Source organism: Polistes dominula, unplaced genomic scaffold (genome assembly GCF_049000335.1).
Source record: "Polistes dominula isolate Pdom_NZ unplaced genomic scaffold, Pdom_raw_medaka contig_49, whole genome shotgun sequence".
In the NCBI taxonomy this organism is placed as follows: domain Eukaryota; kingdom Metazoa; phylum Arthropoda; class Insecta; order Hymenoptera; family Vespidae; genus Polistes; species Polistes dominula.
Window position 1 is genome coordinate 6,488,973 of NW_028300914.1, and position 19,983 is coordinate 6,508,955.

General features: G+C 30.7%; 2 protein-coding genes across 6 annotated transcripts in view; both read right to left on the bottom strand.

The window, feature by feature from the left end:
* Window positions 1–160: 160 nt before the first annotated feature.
* LOC107064945 (uncharacterized) lies at window positions 161–3,024 on the bottom strand. The gene is made up of 4 exons (XM_015318143.2): window positions 2,836–3,024; window positions 1,780–1,929; window positions 1,216–1,389; window positions 161–1,132 (listed from the first exon to the last, which is right to left on the bottom strand). Exons 1-4 carry the CDS (start codon window positions 2,890–2,892, stop codon window positions 938–940), a joined length of 576 nt encoding a protein of 191 aa, XP_015173629.1. The 5' UTR covers window positions 2,893–3,024; the 3' UTR covers window positions 161–937.
* A 3,126-nt stretch (window positions 3,025–6,150) lies between these two features.
* Best2 (bestrophin family protein) overlaps window positions 6,151–19,983 on the bottom strand; it is an 83,476-nt gene continuing 69,643 nt past the window's right edge. For all 5 annotated transcript variants that reach the window (XM_089179856.1, XM_089179853.1, XM_089179854.1 and 2 more), the window contains 6 exons: window positions 16,309–16,547; window positions 11,803–11,934; window positions 11,627–11,734; window positions 11,026–11,286; window positions 10,685–10,943; window positions 6,151–9,695 (listed from right to left, as the gene is read on the bottom strand). In XM_089179856.1, the coding sequence (XP_089035982.1) occupies window positions 8,638–9,695; window positions 10,685–10,943; window positions 11,026–11,286; window positions 11,627–11,734; window positions 11,803–11,934; window positions 16,309–16,547 (2,057 nt within the window). In that variant the 3' untranslated portion in view covers window positions 6,151–8,637. The remainder of the gene's footprint in view (window positions 9,696–10,684; window positions 10,944–11,025; window positions 11,287–11,626; window positions 11,735–11,802; window positions 11,935–16,308; window positions 16,548–19,983) is intronic.

The window sequence follows — 19,983 nt, forward strand, 5'->3', positions numbered from 1 at the left end:
TGTAAACTATTGTAAATTATTCATGAACATATAATGAGTATTCCGTTAAATGATTAAATCCATGGTATAATCGTATACCGTTACGCTTACTAGTTTTTTGTTTGAAAATTATTGATATGGTGTATTCAAGGTGGATAATATTTACAAGTAAATACATTAATATATTAATTACATATATAACGTATTTATAACTGGGAAGCTTTATTAATAATAAGTGAATTAAACAAATAGAAAAATAACGTACAGAAAAAACCTGTTATTAAAAATCGCATGTGTTGGTAAGACTGTAAAATAGCGGGAATAGTTAGTTTTTCTTGTTTAACAGTTAGTCATCCTTTGTTTTCACTGTTATTCAAAATTTTTTAATATCAATTAGTTTAAAAAGAATATCCAATTAGAAATTTGAAATAAGCAATGACATTAAACATTGTTTGCATTTGTGTGTAAGAAACAATGTTGGCTATAGGGAAGTGCATGACATTAACATCGTCTTGCATCCGTAACATTTCGGGATCTTCCAAATATTTACAATATGAGAATAATGATATAAAAAATAAAAAATAATAATTGTTGAGTTAATTACGTGCAATTTTTTTAATTTTTCCGTTATTCAATTTTTTTTTTACATCGATCTCATCGTTCTCGTTTTACTACTGTTATAGAAATGCAAGTATTGTTAATGTTTTCGGTACAGTCATGTGGATTTGTTTGCTCATAAACTTTAATGCTTAATTAATTTCTATTCAATGATCCTAATTGTTCTTAAAATCAATTCAGTTTTAATCATTTGATAATAATTATTAATAAAAATTATTCTTATTATGTATACATTTATTATCAATGTTTAATAAGTTCTACAAGGATCGTTACAATTAACATATTGTACAATCTCGAATTTAAAATTATACAATAAAATAAAATTTGTTTACAAATAATGTTATATAAGAGTGTTTGAACAAGTTTTACCCTCTATATTGACAGTCGTTCGACTAGAAATCAAATATTTGTGCTCGCCAGGATTGTTTGGACTACTAGTGATTATGTTAATATTATAAACAAAATCCCCGCAACCTAAGTCATTGAAAAGAGTTATATTCTTCGGGAACATATACGGTAGTATCTTTCTTCTACCCTATAAAATTAATATTTTATATTTCAATTTTCGTAAAGACTAATTTTTATTCTTAGTATTATCTAATTAAGTTTGACTCTTACCGGTAGTATCGGACAAAGTTGACCTTCGAAATTGAATACTCTCGAAAAATGAAATTGTCGGATATGTGGTTCGAAATTGATAGATTGTTCTTCAGCAAGAAATTTACAAAGATTAATTGGATTTTCGGCTAACCGAAATTTCAAACCGTCGAATCTTTCCGCCATTACATCAATCTGTAATAAATAAATAAGATTATAAATAATAATTGAAGAACACAACATGATTTAACACGTTGCCGTACACTTTTAATTTGACGATCGTGTTCAGAAACACAAAGATCGGATGGCTATAGCCGTCAGTTTTTAGCAACATGTTAAAGAATGAAGTATACTGTACAAAATTATAATATTGGAATGCATTTGATGTTTCATTTTTAAATTGTATTTGTCAAATATTATATAGGAAGGATACCGACACATTAACAGTCATCTTAATATCGATATGGAGATAAGCATTGATTTCAAAACAGTTTTAAATCATTTGAAGATGCTGGCTACAAAATATGAAAAAGATTTGTTTCACTTATAGAAAAAATAAACAAAAATATTTTAATGAATACTTACGAGAATATCATCTTTTTCCGTAATGGGTTTTTTTATTATCATATAGACCTTGTTATAATTAAAATCACCGGCTATTTGAAAGTCAAATATTGAGTTATTGTTTAATAATATTTTCTCGTCTAGGATTCTTGTAATAGTAAAATTGAATGCCTGTTGATTTATACAATATATATTATTGATAAAAGTACAATTTGTCTATCAATTCATAAAAATAATAATTAGTAGAATACATTAGGCCCTCGCCTTTCACACATAATTGGTTCCTGAAAGTGTGCGCGAATGTTGAATGTTCGAAAGTAGTGGGATGTAAAAAAATATGCACCAAAAACTGTGTTTTAAAGTATTTATCTAAATTAGCAAAATACACAATATGTTGACGCACGCCTTAATGCAAGACTGAAACTGTTTTGTTCTCTCTATCCGAACAATGTCATCTGATGGCTAGTCTGATGTCCCCTGAGAGGGGACATCCGATCGCAGAGGATTAAACAGTTGAATCTTTAAAAATATGCGAAATAGCGAATTGTACGAAAGTAGAAACGCGAAAGTCGAGGGCAGCCTGTATTTACTCAGTTACTACGTTTCTATTGATATAAAAATGTACAAATGCTTTTACATGACTAACAGTTCTTATCAATTCATTTAACGTTAAAACGGTTATTGAAAATGAATCGGTAGAAACTTTGAAACGATCGTAACTCGAATTTTATTTTTTAGTTTTTGTAAAAAGAAGATGAAACACTAAAAACACACTAACAAATGTTAATTTTAATAATAATAAGGAAATGTATTTTTGATAAATAAATAAAATAATTAAATATTTATTTAATAATATTTAACACTTTTCTTATATGGTTAAAAAATTCAATAAGAATGAAATATTAATTTATATTTAAAACGAATGTCTACATATGTTGCAAAGATCTTATAAAAGATTAGGATTCAATTTTAGTTTGATTCACTGAATTCGTTAAATACAATGGATACAATTTAATTCATAAGGACAAATACTAAACTAGTGAACAATTTAAAAAAAAATATATTAAAATAACTTACCTCTGTAGCCGTTAATATGCTAAAAGAGATAATCACGAGTGTTCTTATCAGCGTCATAGCGTAATATTTTTGAATAATCTAATGAATAAAATAAAAATAAATTAGCGTAGGACTCGTAAGTTCCCTTAGAAAAGACAAACTTATGCTAACTGATAAGTTGCTAGTTTTATGACTGTGCAAGACTGGGTAGTAATACGGAAAACAAAATATATATATCATTATTGTTCTAATTACCTTATCTTTCGAGGTAAACTATTTTCGGGCTTATACTTTATATATTCTGAATAATACTTAACAATAACATAATTATCTATCTGCTGGTGCTAGAAATTAGTTGCTTTAAAAGTAAGAAGTAAAAAATAAGTTTTTCGATCAGAATGAAACGATTCGTGAAAAATTCAACAATATTTATAAGTTTTCTTGCATGTGCATTCTTCGGTACGTATACGCGTAAGTGATGTACCGTTATCAGCCCTTATATGATTACGAGAAAAGAACAAGATCGCAAAAAAGGAGATACGTTAAAAATAATTAAATAAATAAATGTTAGTAATAAGATTATTAATTACATAAAAAAATAAAACTATCATTTGTGTGATTACAATTTAATTTAATATTATAACAGCTAAAAATAATTTGTGATTGATACTTGTCAGTATATCTGTAATTGCTTCATTTTGGCATTTGATTACAAATAAATAAATAAATCTTATTTGTAAATTTATTAATTTTATAACAAAATAAGTCATTTTATTACAACTTAATTCAATATTACAAGAATTGCATATACTCTGTGTTCGATGCTCATCAGTATACTGATCATTGCTTCATTTTGGTAACATAATTTATGTAAACACATTAACCAATCGACACAGCTAACTTTTTAGAATGTATTTCTTTACGAAAAAAAATACATGCATGAATTAGAAATAATATATAATATATAATGCTTATCGTAAAATATAAGCATATGTCTAAATAAATATAAAATTAGTATACATACATTCTAAAAATAGCACAAATTTTATTTACATAATTGATAATATTTGGTAAATAATACATTTCTAATAATATTTGATTTAACGTTACTTTATCAAATCAATTTTTAAGATAAAATAATTTATTTGTTTTTTTTTTATACTTGTAAAGTGATTTTATATATTATAATTATAACACATGTTTTTCTTTCAAATAAAACTTTGTTTATATTCATCAAAAATGATAAGTCTATATTGATCAATTATTGCATGTTATTTTTTTGTTTGTTTATCAATTTTTTTTATACACAACCTTACTTTTTCTTATTTCATTATTTGTTATATTATTTTATTTACAATTAGTTCCTTATTTCTATATTTTTCCTGTTTTTCTAATCAACTATTTGTTTTCCTCTCCTCCAATTATTTTTCGGATAGTCTTATGAAGAAATTCTTTTATAAACTTTTATAAAATTCACAACTTCTTGGTATTTCTCTTCTATTCCCGTTAAATTTCAAAACATTAGCCTACTTTTTGGCTTTTCCTTTCATTTTTCTTTGTACTGAATTTTTTCCTCCGTCAAATCAAAGTCGAAATCTATTTACTTCTAAATCTTTCTTTTTTCCTTGTCACTTTTTGTTTTGCGCTTGCAATTTTGCTGTAGTCACTTTTTATTATTTCTTACAGAAATATGTCTATTATATTTCTGGCTTCAAGTTTTTATATTTTGAGTTCTTATATTTCTGTCTTGTATTTTTAATTTATTTCCGAATCATCTTTCGTCTCTATCTCTTCCACCCTTTCTTTAAATCTAACTTTTTTATCCTTTATTTTGCTCTCCTTTCCTTCCCATTCTTGTTTCATATCTTGTAATTCCTTTTCTTGGGCTTGACTACTTATTTTGATTTCTTCTTCTAACTGTTTTTTCTTTTTAATAAACTTATCCGTTATTTCTTCTGATGTTTTTTTCAGTTCTTCTTGCTCCATCTTTTGTTCGGTATCTTCTAGGTTTTGGATACTATCTTTTATTACTGATCTCCACATTTTTAATTCGTCTAAAATTATTTTCGTCAAATCTATAGTTAATTTTTCCAACTTTTTAAAAAATGTCGACATTAGCGTACTCTCTTCCTCATATTCTTCACTTTTTATACTCAGTATTTCTTGTGTATCGTGATTTATTTTTAAAGTGTTATTTTCCTCTTCTGTTTTCTCCTCACAGAAATTTATTCTAGTTTGGAGAATATCGTCATTGGTTGAATTTTGTCTTTCTTCCTCACTCATTTTCTATTCAGTTGGTTTTTTTCTTTCTTTTCCGTGTTTATCTTTTTTGATTATTACTTCTTCGTTTACTATAAACCACTCACTGTCACTAATATTGTGTACACACTGTACATTAATATTTGAAATTCTTTCTTTGTTTCTTTTACCCTCAAATTTTTAGATTCAACAGTAATTGATCACCTTATTATAAAATCGTTTAATAATATTAGAAGGGTATTCTAGAGTTATACGTTACAATTTGAATCATATCGTATAAAGAAATTAACGCTTGCGAGGAGGCGTTACTGACATGGCAATAAAACGTTAAGCTTCCAATTGGCTGTGACGAGAGTGAGACTTTGCAATTGGTGTTCGAGACGCATTTCCCCTTCCATGGTCTAAACACACCCCACTGAATCACATTTTATAGATTGACCAAAACCCTTTGGGACTGAAAAAAGTGTTGGGCATTCTATACAATGTCCGCAGTAATACATTGACTGTAACATATATAATACTTAATCGATAGAAACAAGAATCAAACAAAGAATATACAATGTGTAGCCTATTACCAATAATCGGTAAGACAGTTTTAGCATTATTTCAAACAATATAGAATTATATAGAACATTAGAAGTTCATTTTTCGTGTAAAAAATCCATCTTAGTAAGCAACGGGGCCACTAGTGACCTGTAATAGGTAGAATACTGTATTTTTTGGTAGTATTGGACTGTTATCGCGTTAAGTATCTACTATCGTCCGTACATAACTAAGATGAATTTGGCTAGATAAAAAACAGAAATTACGAACTTATATGTATTTCTGTATTCTTTGATTATTTTTACTATTATTTTTTTGTTTATAAATAATTTCTTATTAATGTAATAAAAAATCATTTATATGTTTATATAATACCTAATCGACCGAGACTAAAGTTTAACTGAATGAGTTTGAAAGCCATAACTAACAGTCGATAAGATAGTTACAACAGATCACTATTATTATTGTTATTGGTTATTTTTTTGTTATCTAATAAAAAATTGTTTATAATGTTAAAATAAAATATCAATACTTAAAAAAATTTATTTTATTCTTGATTACATATAATATAATAGGCAAAATACAATATGAAACATTTCTTTTAATTTTTTAAAAGAGACGATCATCTATATCCAAAACTAAAAACCGCGTTTTCTTTTTTTATTGCTTGAAATAATAATTATCAGGCGGTATGATAATGCGGTATAATACTTTAAGCAATAAATACTTAAAGTATGATAAGTATATATCATATTTATTATCGTATGATGATAAGACGATTTACTTATATATACAGATATATAAAGAAATACTGCAAGAGATAAATATCTACAATACGAAACACTCCGCTCGCCATCGGAATATTCGTAAATGTGAAACTTTCGGCTTCACGATGAACCTTCATTAATACAATAAGACATGATCGCGATGTTAAAAAATATTTATTTGTTAAATCATCGATAGCATCGTTCGTTCTATATAAATAAAGACAAGAAATATTATCTTTAATTTTTCGTGCTTTCACGAATTATCGAGCCAATTAACGAATCGGCAATAATATTTATAAAACTTGTCAACGTTTGATCTTGCGTATATTAAAGAAAAGCTATGTTACTCATTTATATCCTTCTATTATGATTAATTACATGTCACGAGTCGTATAGCAACGATAAAATCGTCTACCATTACTACTTACAAATATACAGATACACATACAAACAATTTTATATTTTTCTAATATCGAGACATCGGTTGACTCGTAAGACGATATTCTTAATTTGTTAACTATGTACACATATGTAATATGTTTGCCATAAGACAAACTTATGCACGTTCATCCGATCACGATATTTTATTTTATCGGCGATTGAACACTTTGTCTGTTTAAATTCTGACTCCTCGTTTTTTTCATTTATCGTGCAACTATAAAACGATTCTTTAAAAGTCGTAAATAAAGTTTATTATAATTTTATGCATAGGTTGTCTTCAAAATCGCTGTATCAAGCTGAACAATTAGACATTTTTAAAATAAAGTCGCAATTGAAGATTATGTCTTGACACGAAAGATAAAATATTATTATTATGATAATTAATTTTATATTAATTTTCCTCTCTTTTTTCTTCATTCGGTAAAGCGATTTTTGGAACATCTTCTTATATACTTTCTTTATTATATTATATATTATATTATATATACATCATATTTTTTTTGAATCGTTGACGATCCCCCTTATTTTGTATTTCATTTTTGAAATACTAGCAAGATCTTGTTGACCTTGGAAAACAATAATTCTTTCTATCTATCGATTCTTTGTCAAAAAACAAAAGTAAGATTCGAAAGGGATATACAGATTTCAAGAATACGGCTTCTACAAAATATCGATAACTATACAAACTGTTTTATACAATATTTCTATGTAGCATAATCATTCGTGTATAGTCACTAATACGCGAAGAAATGCATAGAAATACATTGTTCTCTAGTATCACGTATACAAAGGATTGAATAAATATGGCAATTGTCTTCCTATCATGAAAAAAAAGATTCTTCGATTGTTGAAAAAATGCATATTTTTCATATCAGTTGAATTTCGTTATATATATATGCGTTCGAAATACAATTCTATTATGTATCGTATAATATAAATAGGTATGTATTAAAATTCATATCACAACGACGAAGTACGCAAATGGTTCATATATTTGTATATACCATAATTGATCAATTCTATATTGCAACGTACCGGTATTCACACTATTACAGTTTATCCTAAACATGGTCTATGCTTTACTTCATTAGAATTCGTTTAAAATTAAAGTTAAAGATTCTTCCTATTTATACTTTAGTATCTATTCTAATAATTACTTTGACAGAAATTTTAAAATAATCGGCATTCGTTTATTCTACGCTATACGGCAAAGAAAGACTGTGCTTTACATTCACATAATACAATATTGCACATGTGATAAAAAATATACATCATCGTGTTATCAATTTAGAATATGAAATTGATGTAGTTTTATTCTAAATACTTTTATACTTGTACGATTCAAATACAAACGCGCGCGCACACATCCCCACATACAAACGCATACACACACCCACAGGAAACATACATCTTCGTATTTTTCCATTATAATTTATATTATAAAGTTCGAGATTTTAAACTATGTCGTTGAGTGTTTCTAGTATTTATATGCACAAATAGATATAGTATTTACAGGATATTGACTTGATCTTTAAAGTCATTTACTCAAAATCCGAAGCATCATCTATGAGGCTACAAATTGTATTCCTAAAACAATAAATTCATAACAAATAGTCTCGCGATCGATGCTGTTTATAAAATAATTTCAATGGTCGGACTCCTGCCTAACCATTAGTACTATGTACAAAAGAAATTATAATAGTGGACGGATGGGAGGGAAGATGAAGATAAATATCTTGTCTTTTTAATGATCTTAAATTCACGAATACGTTAAAGAGGAATTGGGGCAAAATCTGATAAGGAATAATTTCGGTCAAACATAAACCTCGCCCCTTTTACTAGGAGTGGCTGTTGTCTGGTTTGGTACGACCGGTGCTGTTGTTATCGCGGCGTTATTGCAAGAAGCACTGCTGATTTTCCTCGAGGTTTCTTGATTACGTTGCTGGTTGTTCTTGGTAAGTTCATGACCGAAACTATTGGTCCTAGGTCGCAGGTCATGATTTGGCGAAATTATCGCAAGTCTATCTAGGTTAGGATGATCGTTTCTACTTGAGACGGAAGCTGCTCGAGTTTCTCTTGGTTGGAGACCAGGAGAATGAGGCAATGACATACTCCTGTCTTCTTTTAGCTGGACAACGGGTGGACCAGGTAAGGAAGCTGATCTTCTGCCACGTGGTTCTATCGCTGTTTGTAAGTGACTCTCTTGCGTTGTTGGTAATGCTACTACATAGCTTAATTTTTCTGGATTCATTAGAATCGGTGAACGGTCGTTGTAACTGTCGAATGTGGGTGAACCACCGTTGCTAATATTTGGACTAGTGTTCTCGCCAATTAGTGGAGTACTTCTTTCTTCTTGTTCTATGATACTCTCACTTCTACTACTGGAACTTCCACTTCCTGAACCTTCTTCCTCACTACTGTTGACCTCAGTCAAAGTAGCTTGAATCGTATTATTGTTTTGTATATTCGTTGGTCTGTAAGAAGATGCCGATGTCGTAGTGACTAGACCCAACTGTGTTAGCTGACTCATAGTTACTGGTGTCAAAGTAACAGGTGCCACCAAACCAGCGCTCGTCAATGTTGGTGATAATACTGCCTGTGCCAAAGCAGCTGCACCCGATTTCGCGTTCGATGGTGTCCCCTCAGTTTCTTGAATCGGTGAAAGAACCACCTGGACCACCGGCAAGTCGGTAGTATAATGACCATTCGCTGGTATGACGCCAACGACGCCTGCGCCGATGTTCGCCGTGTTGCTTGCCGACAAAGCCAATCTCTGTTCACGATCGACCACCTCCTTTGTTACGTCCGGGGTCGGTATGCGTGGCCTGTTCTTCAAGGACACTGGCACTGAGTTCAATTTCGTCATCGTACCTATGATTAAAAATAAGTTAGCTTTCTAACATTTCTTTTAGTTCCGTATTAACCGAGGACACTTCCTCGAATAAAATTTCGATTAAACAGAAGAATCATATGTATTTTCTAGGAAATATATGAGCATTCCATAAGGAAAGTTAATGACTACCAAAGAAAATTTTACGAGCAATTGCATTTACACAATGACCAAAGCAAAGAAACTTACAATCTTTCCGTATTCTGTCTTGTCACCATTTAACAGTAGAACGAACGCGGATGATTGTTTGATTATACCGGATCGCGCATTCTTCTTCTTTCTCTCAATTTTTTTCTCTTTTTCTTGTTTTTTTTTTCTTCATATCAAAGCAAGTGAGTGGAAAAAGAAAAGAAAGAAGCACAAGGCCTCGAGTTTTTTCTTTCGAGGCACGTGGCAAGTAATTGCGGAAATCGATGAGGTTATACAAGGTCGTATGGGTGTACGAATTGCGTAATTCGCGTTGATACGCAGAATTATAGAATAGAAAATATAAAAAAAATTCGTGAATTTAACTTTCCTCCGAGTATTACTGTTACAACTGCTGCAATTGATTATTTGATGTTTCTTTATGAAGTTAGATCGACGGTATTGTTTAAAATGATCTGGTTACAATAATATAATACCCTTTCTGCACGCATTAGAACAATGCTAACAATATACTCGAGACGAGTCAGAGACGGTTACGTAAAAGACACGTTATTGTCCTCTGAGTGGCTTGAAAATAAACGCCGCGTTATACTGAATGGCTCGTAAAAACAAGAAGCTGCAATATCATTAGCTAACGTGCTTCTTGCTTATGCTTGTTCCTCTACACTCAATGATTAGTTTAATCGACGTTACTTTTCTTATTTTTTGTGTATATATTCAATAATTATTAATTAATGATAGATTACATCATTCTTTATAATAAAATGTGTAAAAAGAAAGATTTAGTTGTTAGATAGTCTCCTATCTTACATAAAATACACACCTTGTCTACCCATTCGTTGACTGCGAATACTTTTACGACCTACGAGACGGTCATAGAGAGACATTTTCAAATTTGGGTTAGTCGTTGTTGGTAAGCCTCCTGTTTCAGGGCTACTGTACACACTGTTGTGACGATTTCGAGCAAAGAAACCACCGCCGCTGCTATACGTTGTCGATGAGCTACGCACAGAACCCATTCGTGTGATTTGTCGTTGAAGCCAATTCTTCCTTCGTTCCACCAATGGCGTGTCTACGCTTTCCTACAAGAAGTCAAATATTTATAATGTTTAATGAAAATAAGTAAGATAGAGGAATAAATTCCAAATAATCAATCGTACTCACATAATCCGCATACATGTCGTCCTGATGAACTTTGCGATGCTGCACGTGACTATGAATTTGTGTTCCCATCATCACGTTCGCGTAAAGAGCATCACTTTCCTTGACTTTGTAATGCTCCGCTGAACCTTTAGGTTCTTCTCGTCGGTATTGTTCGCTTGCTACAGTGTATGGAAGATCTCGAGGAACTACTTCGTCCCAATATTGATCTTTCAAGAGTTCTGGATGCTCTTCATGCATTTCGTCGACGATCATATATCCAGCCTAATCAAAGAATCTTCTTAGTTTTCATATTAAATTTGTTCAATTATATTCAAAGGTATATAGTACAATCCTGTATTAATTTAGTTTAGAACGCCTGGTCATTTGTCTTTTTTATTTTCTATCTTTTATTTAAATAATGCAGTATCTTATATGCGTATGTAAAGAATTGTACGCAAAAGTTTGACAATTGTTAATTTGACCGGTCTGTTCATTTTAAGAGTTAATTGTTGGTAATTTAATTTTAGAATGTTGACACTCTTCAAACTCATTGTGCCTATTCTGATATTTTAGCCTAGAGTCGGCTTTAATATTCAACATGGAAGAATTTTTAGACACTTACTTTAATGTGTCGATCAATCAGCCAATTTAATTCGATGTCATCGTCGTCTTCACCGAAAGGATTTATAAGAACCTCGGCAACTTTCAACCATCCAACATAAAAACAGAACTGCAAACAAATTTTACAGATGAAAATATTGAACAATAATAAAATTCAATAATGTTATTTGTTTATACCTGGAGAGCCGTGAAAAAAGGGAAATACATGTCTGGTTCCTCGTACTTTCCGCCACCTGCTTCAGTACGTTCGATAAACTGTCTACCGAGTAGAGCCGAGAAAAAATATGCATAAAGCGATAGCGTAACTACCTGAAAAGTAAACACAGTCACACATTAATAAGCTCGAGACATCGGAAATACGAACAGCTATACAAAGCTCTTTGTTAAACTAGGAATTTTAATAATTTTTTCATTAATTATTATGCTTGCTTTTGTACACTTGTCCGATGAATCTTTCGATAAATCATTTATCTTTACCAACGTGTATGAAGTACTATACTTTAGTTTTCAGGAATTTTTACTATTCAATATAAAATATTTTTAAACCTCCGCCGAGATAAGGTGGATTTTATTAATACTACTGTGAGTGGATTTCTTCAATGTTATTAATATTTAAAAAATCTGAAACGATTTATTAATACTCTTTAGGATCTTTAGAATGTTCTTTAATAGTGTATTTTGTTAATTACAACTTCAAATTAAAAATAAACATAGTTATTCAAACATAGAATTTGTCCTAAAGATTAATGTTGCTGATGGAAGGTTAATACATGAGTCGTTCACAAGCCAAAGCGATTATCTCAATTATTCGAATTTATGAAAATTGTAATATACCAGCACTGTAAACTTTTATACTCATAATAAATTTCTTTGATAATTTACTTTAGAATTACAAAAACATTAAATTTTTTTTGGCTTGTAAAAAATAAGCAATTTCTTTCAAAAGACAATTTGATAAAATCCATACTTTAGTTCAAATCGTTGCAATAAGGTATCCAATTTATGTGAATTCGTTATTAAAAATTCTGTTGAAAGAGTCACCATCGGTAACGAAAGCCGAAGTGGCCATTTTGTTGATATCATATTCAATAGAGAATTCTCATAAATACCAATTACATTGATATCAATAAACATGAACATTTTTAGAAACGACTTGCTTTTTTTTCATGTATTTAAAATTGCAGTTCTTATAATTTACCTTCACTCGATACAAAAAGAAAATAAATGCAATAATATTGTTGACGATTGTAACATTTAAAAAAAGGAATCGACCCGTATGAATGAATATCAAGGACAACATGCAAGCCTTTCGCGATGAAGGCCATCGGGAAACGGTAGTTTATGCAAAAGCAAGCAACATATTCTCTCTATATAGCTACCCGAGAGACAAAGAACAAAAAAGAAGAAAAGAAAAGAAATAAGCCACTCGTTTGGTAGGAATCAAAGTTCGTCGTTGTGCGCGACAACGAATTTAACCGATTCCTCTCGAATGCGCCGTGAAATGGTCCCCTCAGGCGTGACGTATTGCCGCTAAATTACTGGCCAACTCCCCGTCGACCTTGACCATGCAACGTGCATCAACTTCATTATGCATGTACTGCCAACTGTGTTTATTGTTGCTTTTTACACTCTGCGTGTATACAGCTTCACTAAACTGATGTATAAAATAAATTGATGGTATACAAATTCAATTCTCTACTTTTATTATTATTCTTATTATTTTCTTTTTTTTAATTATTTCAGAAGTAAATAGTTTACATTGGGACCCAGTAATAAAAAAAAAGATACGAATTATTTTTTTATTAAAAAAGAAGCCCTTTGATTAAACGGAACCCTGGGTTGTAGTCTATGAAGTTTATGTCTACCAGAACTAAAATTTCAATAATTTTTAAATTAATTAAATTTCATGAAAACTCATTATATTGTTATTAATAATTCTATGTGGATAATAATTTTATATAATTTATTCTGTAATTTATCTCATAATATAAATAAATCATAACATTGATTTATTAAAAATTTTTTTATTTATTTCACAGCAATAATTATTACCACATTGATATATTTTATTGATATTAATATAGTCCTTGGTTATACCGGAGGAGATACAAAGTCGTGCGAAAAATGAAAAAAATCAAGGTACTTGTTGTGCAAACTCGTACGGTGAATGGTGAACATGGAAAACAGGCATTAAACTGTTCTATAAACGTATTATTAAACGAAATGCTGTTGCAGTCGGAGCTCTTGCATTGTAACCTTCTTGCAATTTCACCAAGCATAGTGAAAATAATGATAAAAAAAGAAAAATAATTAGCATAAAGAATCATAAGAAAATTGGTTCTACATTTTGTTCTAGTCATATCGAACATAACTAAAAATGTTTCGACGATGATAAGAAAAATGAGTTAACTGCTTAAGTGAGGTCCCCTAATGGGAGACAAATAAGTAGTCAAATACAAACGTAGTATGAATAAGGAAAAAATATTCATGTAAAGTATTGTGGAAGTAAAAATGGCAGTTTTCAAGTACATACATACGCTTATAAAAGAAGCAATATTCTTAAACGTTATTTTATACTGATTGTAAGTTTGAGCTACGCTTGTATAAGTATTAACGACCGATGGAAGATTAAACAGCGACGTAAATCACGAAATAAATGATTACATTGAAGTGCCGTCGTATTGCTTATCTCACGGCAAGAGAAACTTTATCGGGGAAATAAGTAAGAAAGAATATGTTCCTTGCGTACACTGGTACGTAAAACCTTTTCTCTCGGTGAAAAACAAATGATCGGTTGCTTCGTATCAGTCAAACAATAAACACTTGCTATTATCTTAATTATTATTGTATCGCTACCGTATAGTTAGAATCTTCGATTTACATGAAAATCAAGGATCAAGTGATCAAGAATTTCAGATTAAACGAATGATAAAATAACTCAAATATTCTTTTTGATTCGTAGGAGTGATTATTCTGACGTAATAAAAAAAAGAAAAAATAAAAAGAAAAGGAAAGAAAAATAATAAATTTATCGCGCAAAATCCTAACCTCTTTTATAGTTGACGAATTTGATGGCCTGACGCGACTCACGTAAAGTCCAAATTACATACTAAGCCGTCTCTTTAATATCGCGAAAATAATGGCATTTGTGTTCAACAATTAGGAACGTTAGGTGATGAACAATTACGTTTGCACAACATCGACGTAATTGCGAGTACGAAACATTTTGTCTTTCCGGGAAGGGAATTTATCATTTTAAGGGTCACTACAACTAAAGATATACTTTGGAAAATCACTCGCAAGGACGAGTTTTGTTAAAAAAGAAAAAGTAAAAATAAAAAAGGTAAGAAAAGGTATTAGCAATTGTGAAACGTTTTCGAAATATGCGGGGATTGAACAAACAAAGAGAGTTCCATTGATCGGAAAAGAATTAGAAAAGTGTATTTAATTTATTTTTTTATTTTTGTTTTCTCCGCTATGTGATGCATCCATGATAAATCGCAAAACAGTCGGAGTATTTCCGATGCGATAACGAAGTAAAAAGTTACGTAATATAAATCATCTGTTGACGACTTTGAAACTATGGATGCAGATAATAACGAATGTCAGAACTCAATGAAGATGTTCGCATCGAACATTTGACATCTGTCAATGACGGAGGACAACAGCGTAATAGGTACGAGGATGCCGCTACTTACGCGATGAGTTAATCGTACCGAGAATAATTATTTTTTATGTTTCTTTTTCTTATCTTAGAAAACAGGAAAAAAAAACACTTGGATTTAACCTGTTGTGCATGATTTTCAAAACTTTTTAAATAAATGGTAATTAATCGATTATGTAAACTGATAAATCGATGGTTATATATTTTCTTTGGCAATTCATTTCAATTTAAGATTTATGTACGTAAAGTATGTTTTTAATATATTCAATTGGATAAAAAGAGAGAGAGAGAGAGAGAGAGAGAGAGAAATATCAGATATTTCTCTTACTTTCATTTCTAATTAAAACTATGTATAAAGCAATACGTCATGTATATTTTTGAAGTAAATTATTAATTAATATTTTAGAGTATTATTTTTAACGTCATTTTTTTCGATTACCTCAATAAGTCACGCCAAAAATAATCCTTACGTTAAGAGAGATGGTAATTTTTATCTATGTTACCTTTGGAAATTCTTCGAGTTATGAATTATGTCATCATTCTTAAAATCGAAAGATTAATATAAAAAGTCATCGCTTATGGAAACGTTAGTTTTTTTGTATTTTTATCAATGACAAAAATGATTATTAATTTAAAAAATCTAATAAGACTGAGAATAGTTAGAACATTTGTAGATTTAAGTTTTTTTTTATTTTAAATAATTTGTCCATTTTCTTGTGTCTCTAAAAATGTTGATATTTCATTATTTTTTTTTCCGCTAAAATTAACAGAAATGAAAAAGTGTAGATTACTTTAAAACTTTTAAGTCTTGAACTATTTTTGTATTTTTAATAGTTTCTTTAATATCTCATGTGCCTTAACAAAAAATACTCAAATTTTATCTTTTTTTTCACTGAAAATCAATAAAAACAAAAGACAAAATTTGAAAATAAACATATTTATGAATAAATGAAATAAACCTTTTTCAAAATATACGTGCCAGAAAGTTAGATAGTTGAATTAAATTCGAGGCTACTAACCTGAGTGTAAACGAGAGGAACGCAAACAGTGTCGTAACCGATCAATGCGCCAAGCCTTTTCCGGATGTCGCTGAGTTCGACAAGGAGGGTTTGCACTACTTGATCACTAGTGATCAGAGCTTCTTTTCTTGCTCTGTTGATAATGTTCGTGGCCCAGACAAGCGGCATCCAATATTTGGACATTGCCGCTTTTTTATTCATCATCTCGAAAATTTTTTTCTCTGACTCCATCATCAAACCTGGAAAACAACGAATTTTGTATCTGTAGTTAATTAGAAGACTACTAGAATTCATTTATTTACAGCCATTTTGCAGCAGATGTGTTTAATATCAATTATTACGTAATTCCGTCCAAAAAATCCGAGTCTGCCTTTAAAAAGGTATTAGCATGTCAGGTTTTTGAGTAATTTAGATTTTTTATTAAGGTGTAATGCCACACTAGAGTTTTCACAAAATTGAAAATTTCTTATTTGCTGACCAAAATATTTCTTAGGGAAATAAATACAATAATATTTCAGGTATTCTTGAAGGTTTTTCCACTGAAATCAGCATTCCAAAATTAAAGAGGATAACTATTTTGCAAATGAAATTTAAAAAAAATAGTTGAAATTTGTTAAATAGCATAATTTGTCGTAACTCAATAAATTTTTTAAAGAAATGTGATAGACGTTAAGGAATTCACGAAAGTACTTATACAGATTGGATTTTGTAGGGAGACATATTAACGACCATCTTCGGGCCAGAGAAAAAACAATCTTAACAGTCATCCCAAGTATGTTAGAGCATCGCAAGTACGGCCGATCGATATCAGATAGGTTAACGGGAACTCGGTAATTTTTCTCGAGGGCATCTTTTTATTGTTAGATCAGAACTTCTGCGTTCTATGTTGGCTTACATAGCCGTAACGAAGTCTGGATCGTTCACTCTTCGATGCTTCTTCCTTCTCGGTAGATAAATAAAGAAAGAAAGAAAAAAACAGAAAGGAATGAGTACTTTTCCTCGGAGCCTGTTATCAAATAACTCGAGGCATACCTAGTTGTACCTTAGAGGAGTTTGCGTTCCTTTGAAAAACGATCTGTTATAAGAGAAGAAGAAAAAAATTGTCGAGACGCGTTGATATCAACGCCGACGCCATTGATCTTACTTCTTTCTCGTCAGAGAGAAGACTAGTGGTAACAGGTACAGGTAATGACCTTAGAGTAAAAACTCACTCGACGTAATGCGAAGAAAACATCCTTGGAAATTCTGCGTTTGTCAATCGATCTTGAACATATTATTACTTTGGGTCATTACGTGATATTTATTTTAATTTACTTTTTATTATCCGAATTTTCTGTTACCTGAATGTTTTGATATTCTACGAATTAAATCCTCGTGCTATTTTCGATAAAAATAAAAATATATAATTACAATATCAACAAATAATTTGCTTAGAAAGTTTTTTTTTTCATTACTTGATAATTTCTTTACGCATCTTTAACAAGCTGTATATATTTGTACTGTATTATTAATTACTACATTAATTTCATTATATACTATATTTATTATATATTGTATATTATATCATGTAATATTTGTGTTGAATTTTTTTCTCTAATTTTTTACCATATATATACCAATAATTTTTTTTTTCAAATATATATATATATATATATATATATATATATATATATATACTGTATATGGGGTGTGCGTGTGTTGGAAGTTGGTAGCATCCTTACGATTTGAAGCTAGGTGCCGCCACTGTTCGTAATTATCGATAAAAGAATGAAAGAGAAGAACCATCTCAGGAATTACTCGCATCCATCGTACGGGCCAATTACGAAGGAAGAACTATCATGCTGGCGACTAGGATCGACGAAGAAATAAAATTGAAAACGGACGCTTGGCGCCAGCCGTGAAGATATCCAAGTCCCGGAAGTCGTCGAGATCTGAGACGCCATGAAAGAAAGTACGATCTAAAGAAGAAAAGTTTTCTTCTAATGCAACAGGACGAATTCAATTGAAATAAAATAAACTATGACAGATCGTTAACGTTCGTTTGTATAATTTAATATCCATAACGATAATAACGATATGTAATAATATCAATAGTATAATTCTATTTTTATATTTAGGGGAATACCGTGAAAGTAAATTACTATCAAAGATTTATTTATGATTACTTTCGCGCCATTTTATGAGTCTACTGCTAACTTAACGAGCTATTCCTTCTAGATTTTATTTATGAGACATCCTTTACCATGAAAATCCATTAAAAACGGTACAACGTACAGTGACTCCCAAAAATATTTGTACACTAACAATAAGGTATAACCAATTATATGTCTTCATATTTCGTTTGTTTATAAGTCCCTGATTATATTATTATATATATTATCGTAAAACTATTTATAGAGATAAGAATTTATGTAAAACATGCTAGTAACTTCTACCGAACTCATATATGCGCTCATAGTATATCCACTAGCTTTCATTGGACGGATATATGCGTTCATGGAGTTCAAAGGGATAATACGTTGACACTAAACTTCTATTAGAGGGATATCGGTTACTTAATCCCACTACTAACATACGCTAAAGCAAGTAAATCGACGCTAATTGAGAAAGCGTCTGAGCACGTGCGCCCATCTACTCGACACTCGACACTGTGCATAGCGATTGAGGATTGAACGATTCGAGACTCTTGACAAAATCTTATTCGAATGGCTCATTCTGACCGCGTTCAACGTATCCTTGAAGAATTCACGGAAACGAGAAATGTAATGTTGTTAAGCATGAAAGAAAAATAAAGATGGGTTGTAAAAGTTTTAAAGCAGTTTTTTATGAATTGATGCAGCGATGTACTCAATTCTGGAATTGATTATCTTAAATGTTACGTTCTATTTCGAGATTCACATCTTTATTTTTAATATTACAGTAGAGGATCGATTATTTAAATAAATCAAAAATGAATTAAAATGTTTTATTCAAATGATTAATATATGTACGCTTGACCACATTATTTCCAAGCAACATAACCTCTTCGAAATCAAACTTAAAATCGTATCCCGATAAAACGAAATCTGACACTTAACATGACTTATGTTAGCCCAAAAAGAAAGAAGAAGAATCGAAAGAGAAAACGAAAGAAACAAGAAGAGAAAGTGCGTTAAAACGAGTCACTCGAAAAAAAAGAAAATAAGAATATAAGAGAAAAAGGGAAAAGGAAGGAGACTTACATTAGCTAAGGGTGGTTAGCACTCTTTAAGATCGTCTTCTTGTATCAGAACGAAAAAGCAACGCGAGGATAGAAGAGTGACGAGGGGTTACGATGCTTGTATACTGATGCGTCGTCGAGTAGTAGGATGAGCAACGATTTTTGGGGTCAAGGAACGCGAAGGTCCTTGCACGGCTTGCAAGGTCGGAACGAATGTGAAAAAAGAAATAAACGGAGTTCTTTCTCCCACCCTTCCTCCTTATTTCAACGAGTACTACATCCAACTTGGAAGCATCCTCCGAAGAAAACCTGTCCTTCCGGACGAGCCCTTAATGTTCTAAAGGTAGCTCTTGCACAACGCAATTTTTCCTCACTCTATGGAATTTTCATTTAAATTTTGATATTAATGTGCTAATGAATTGGAAAGTGATATAAGTTATAACTAAGTATTATACAAAGTGGGACAATAATTTGGT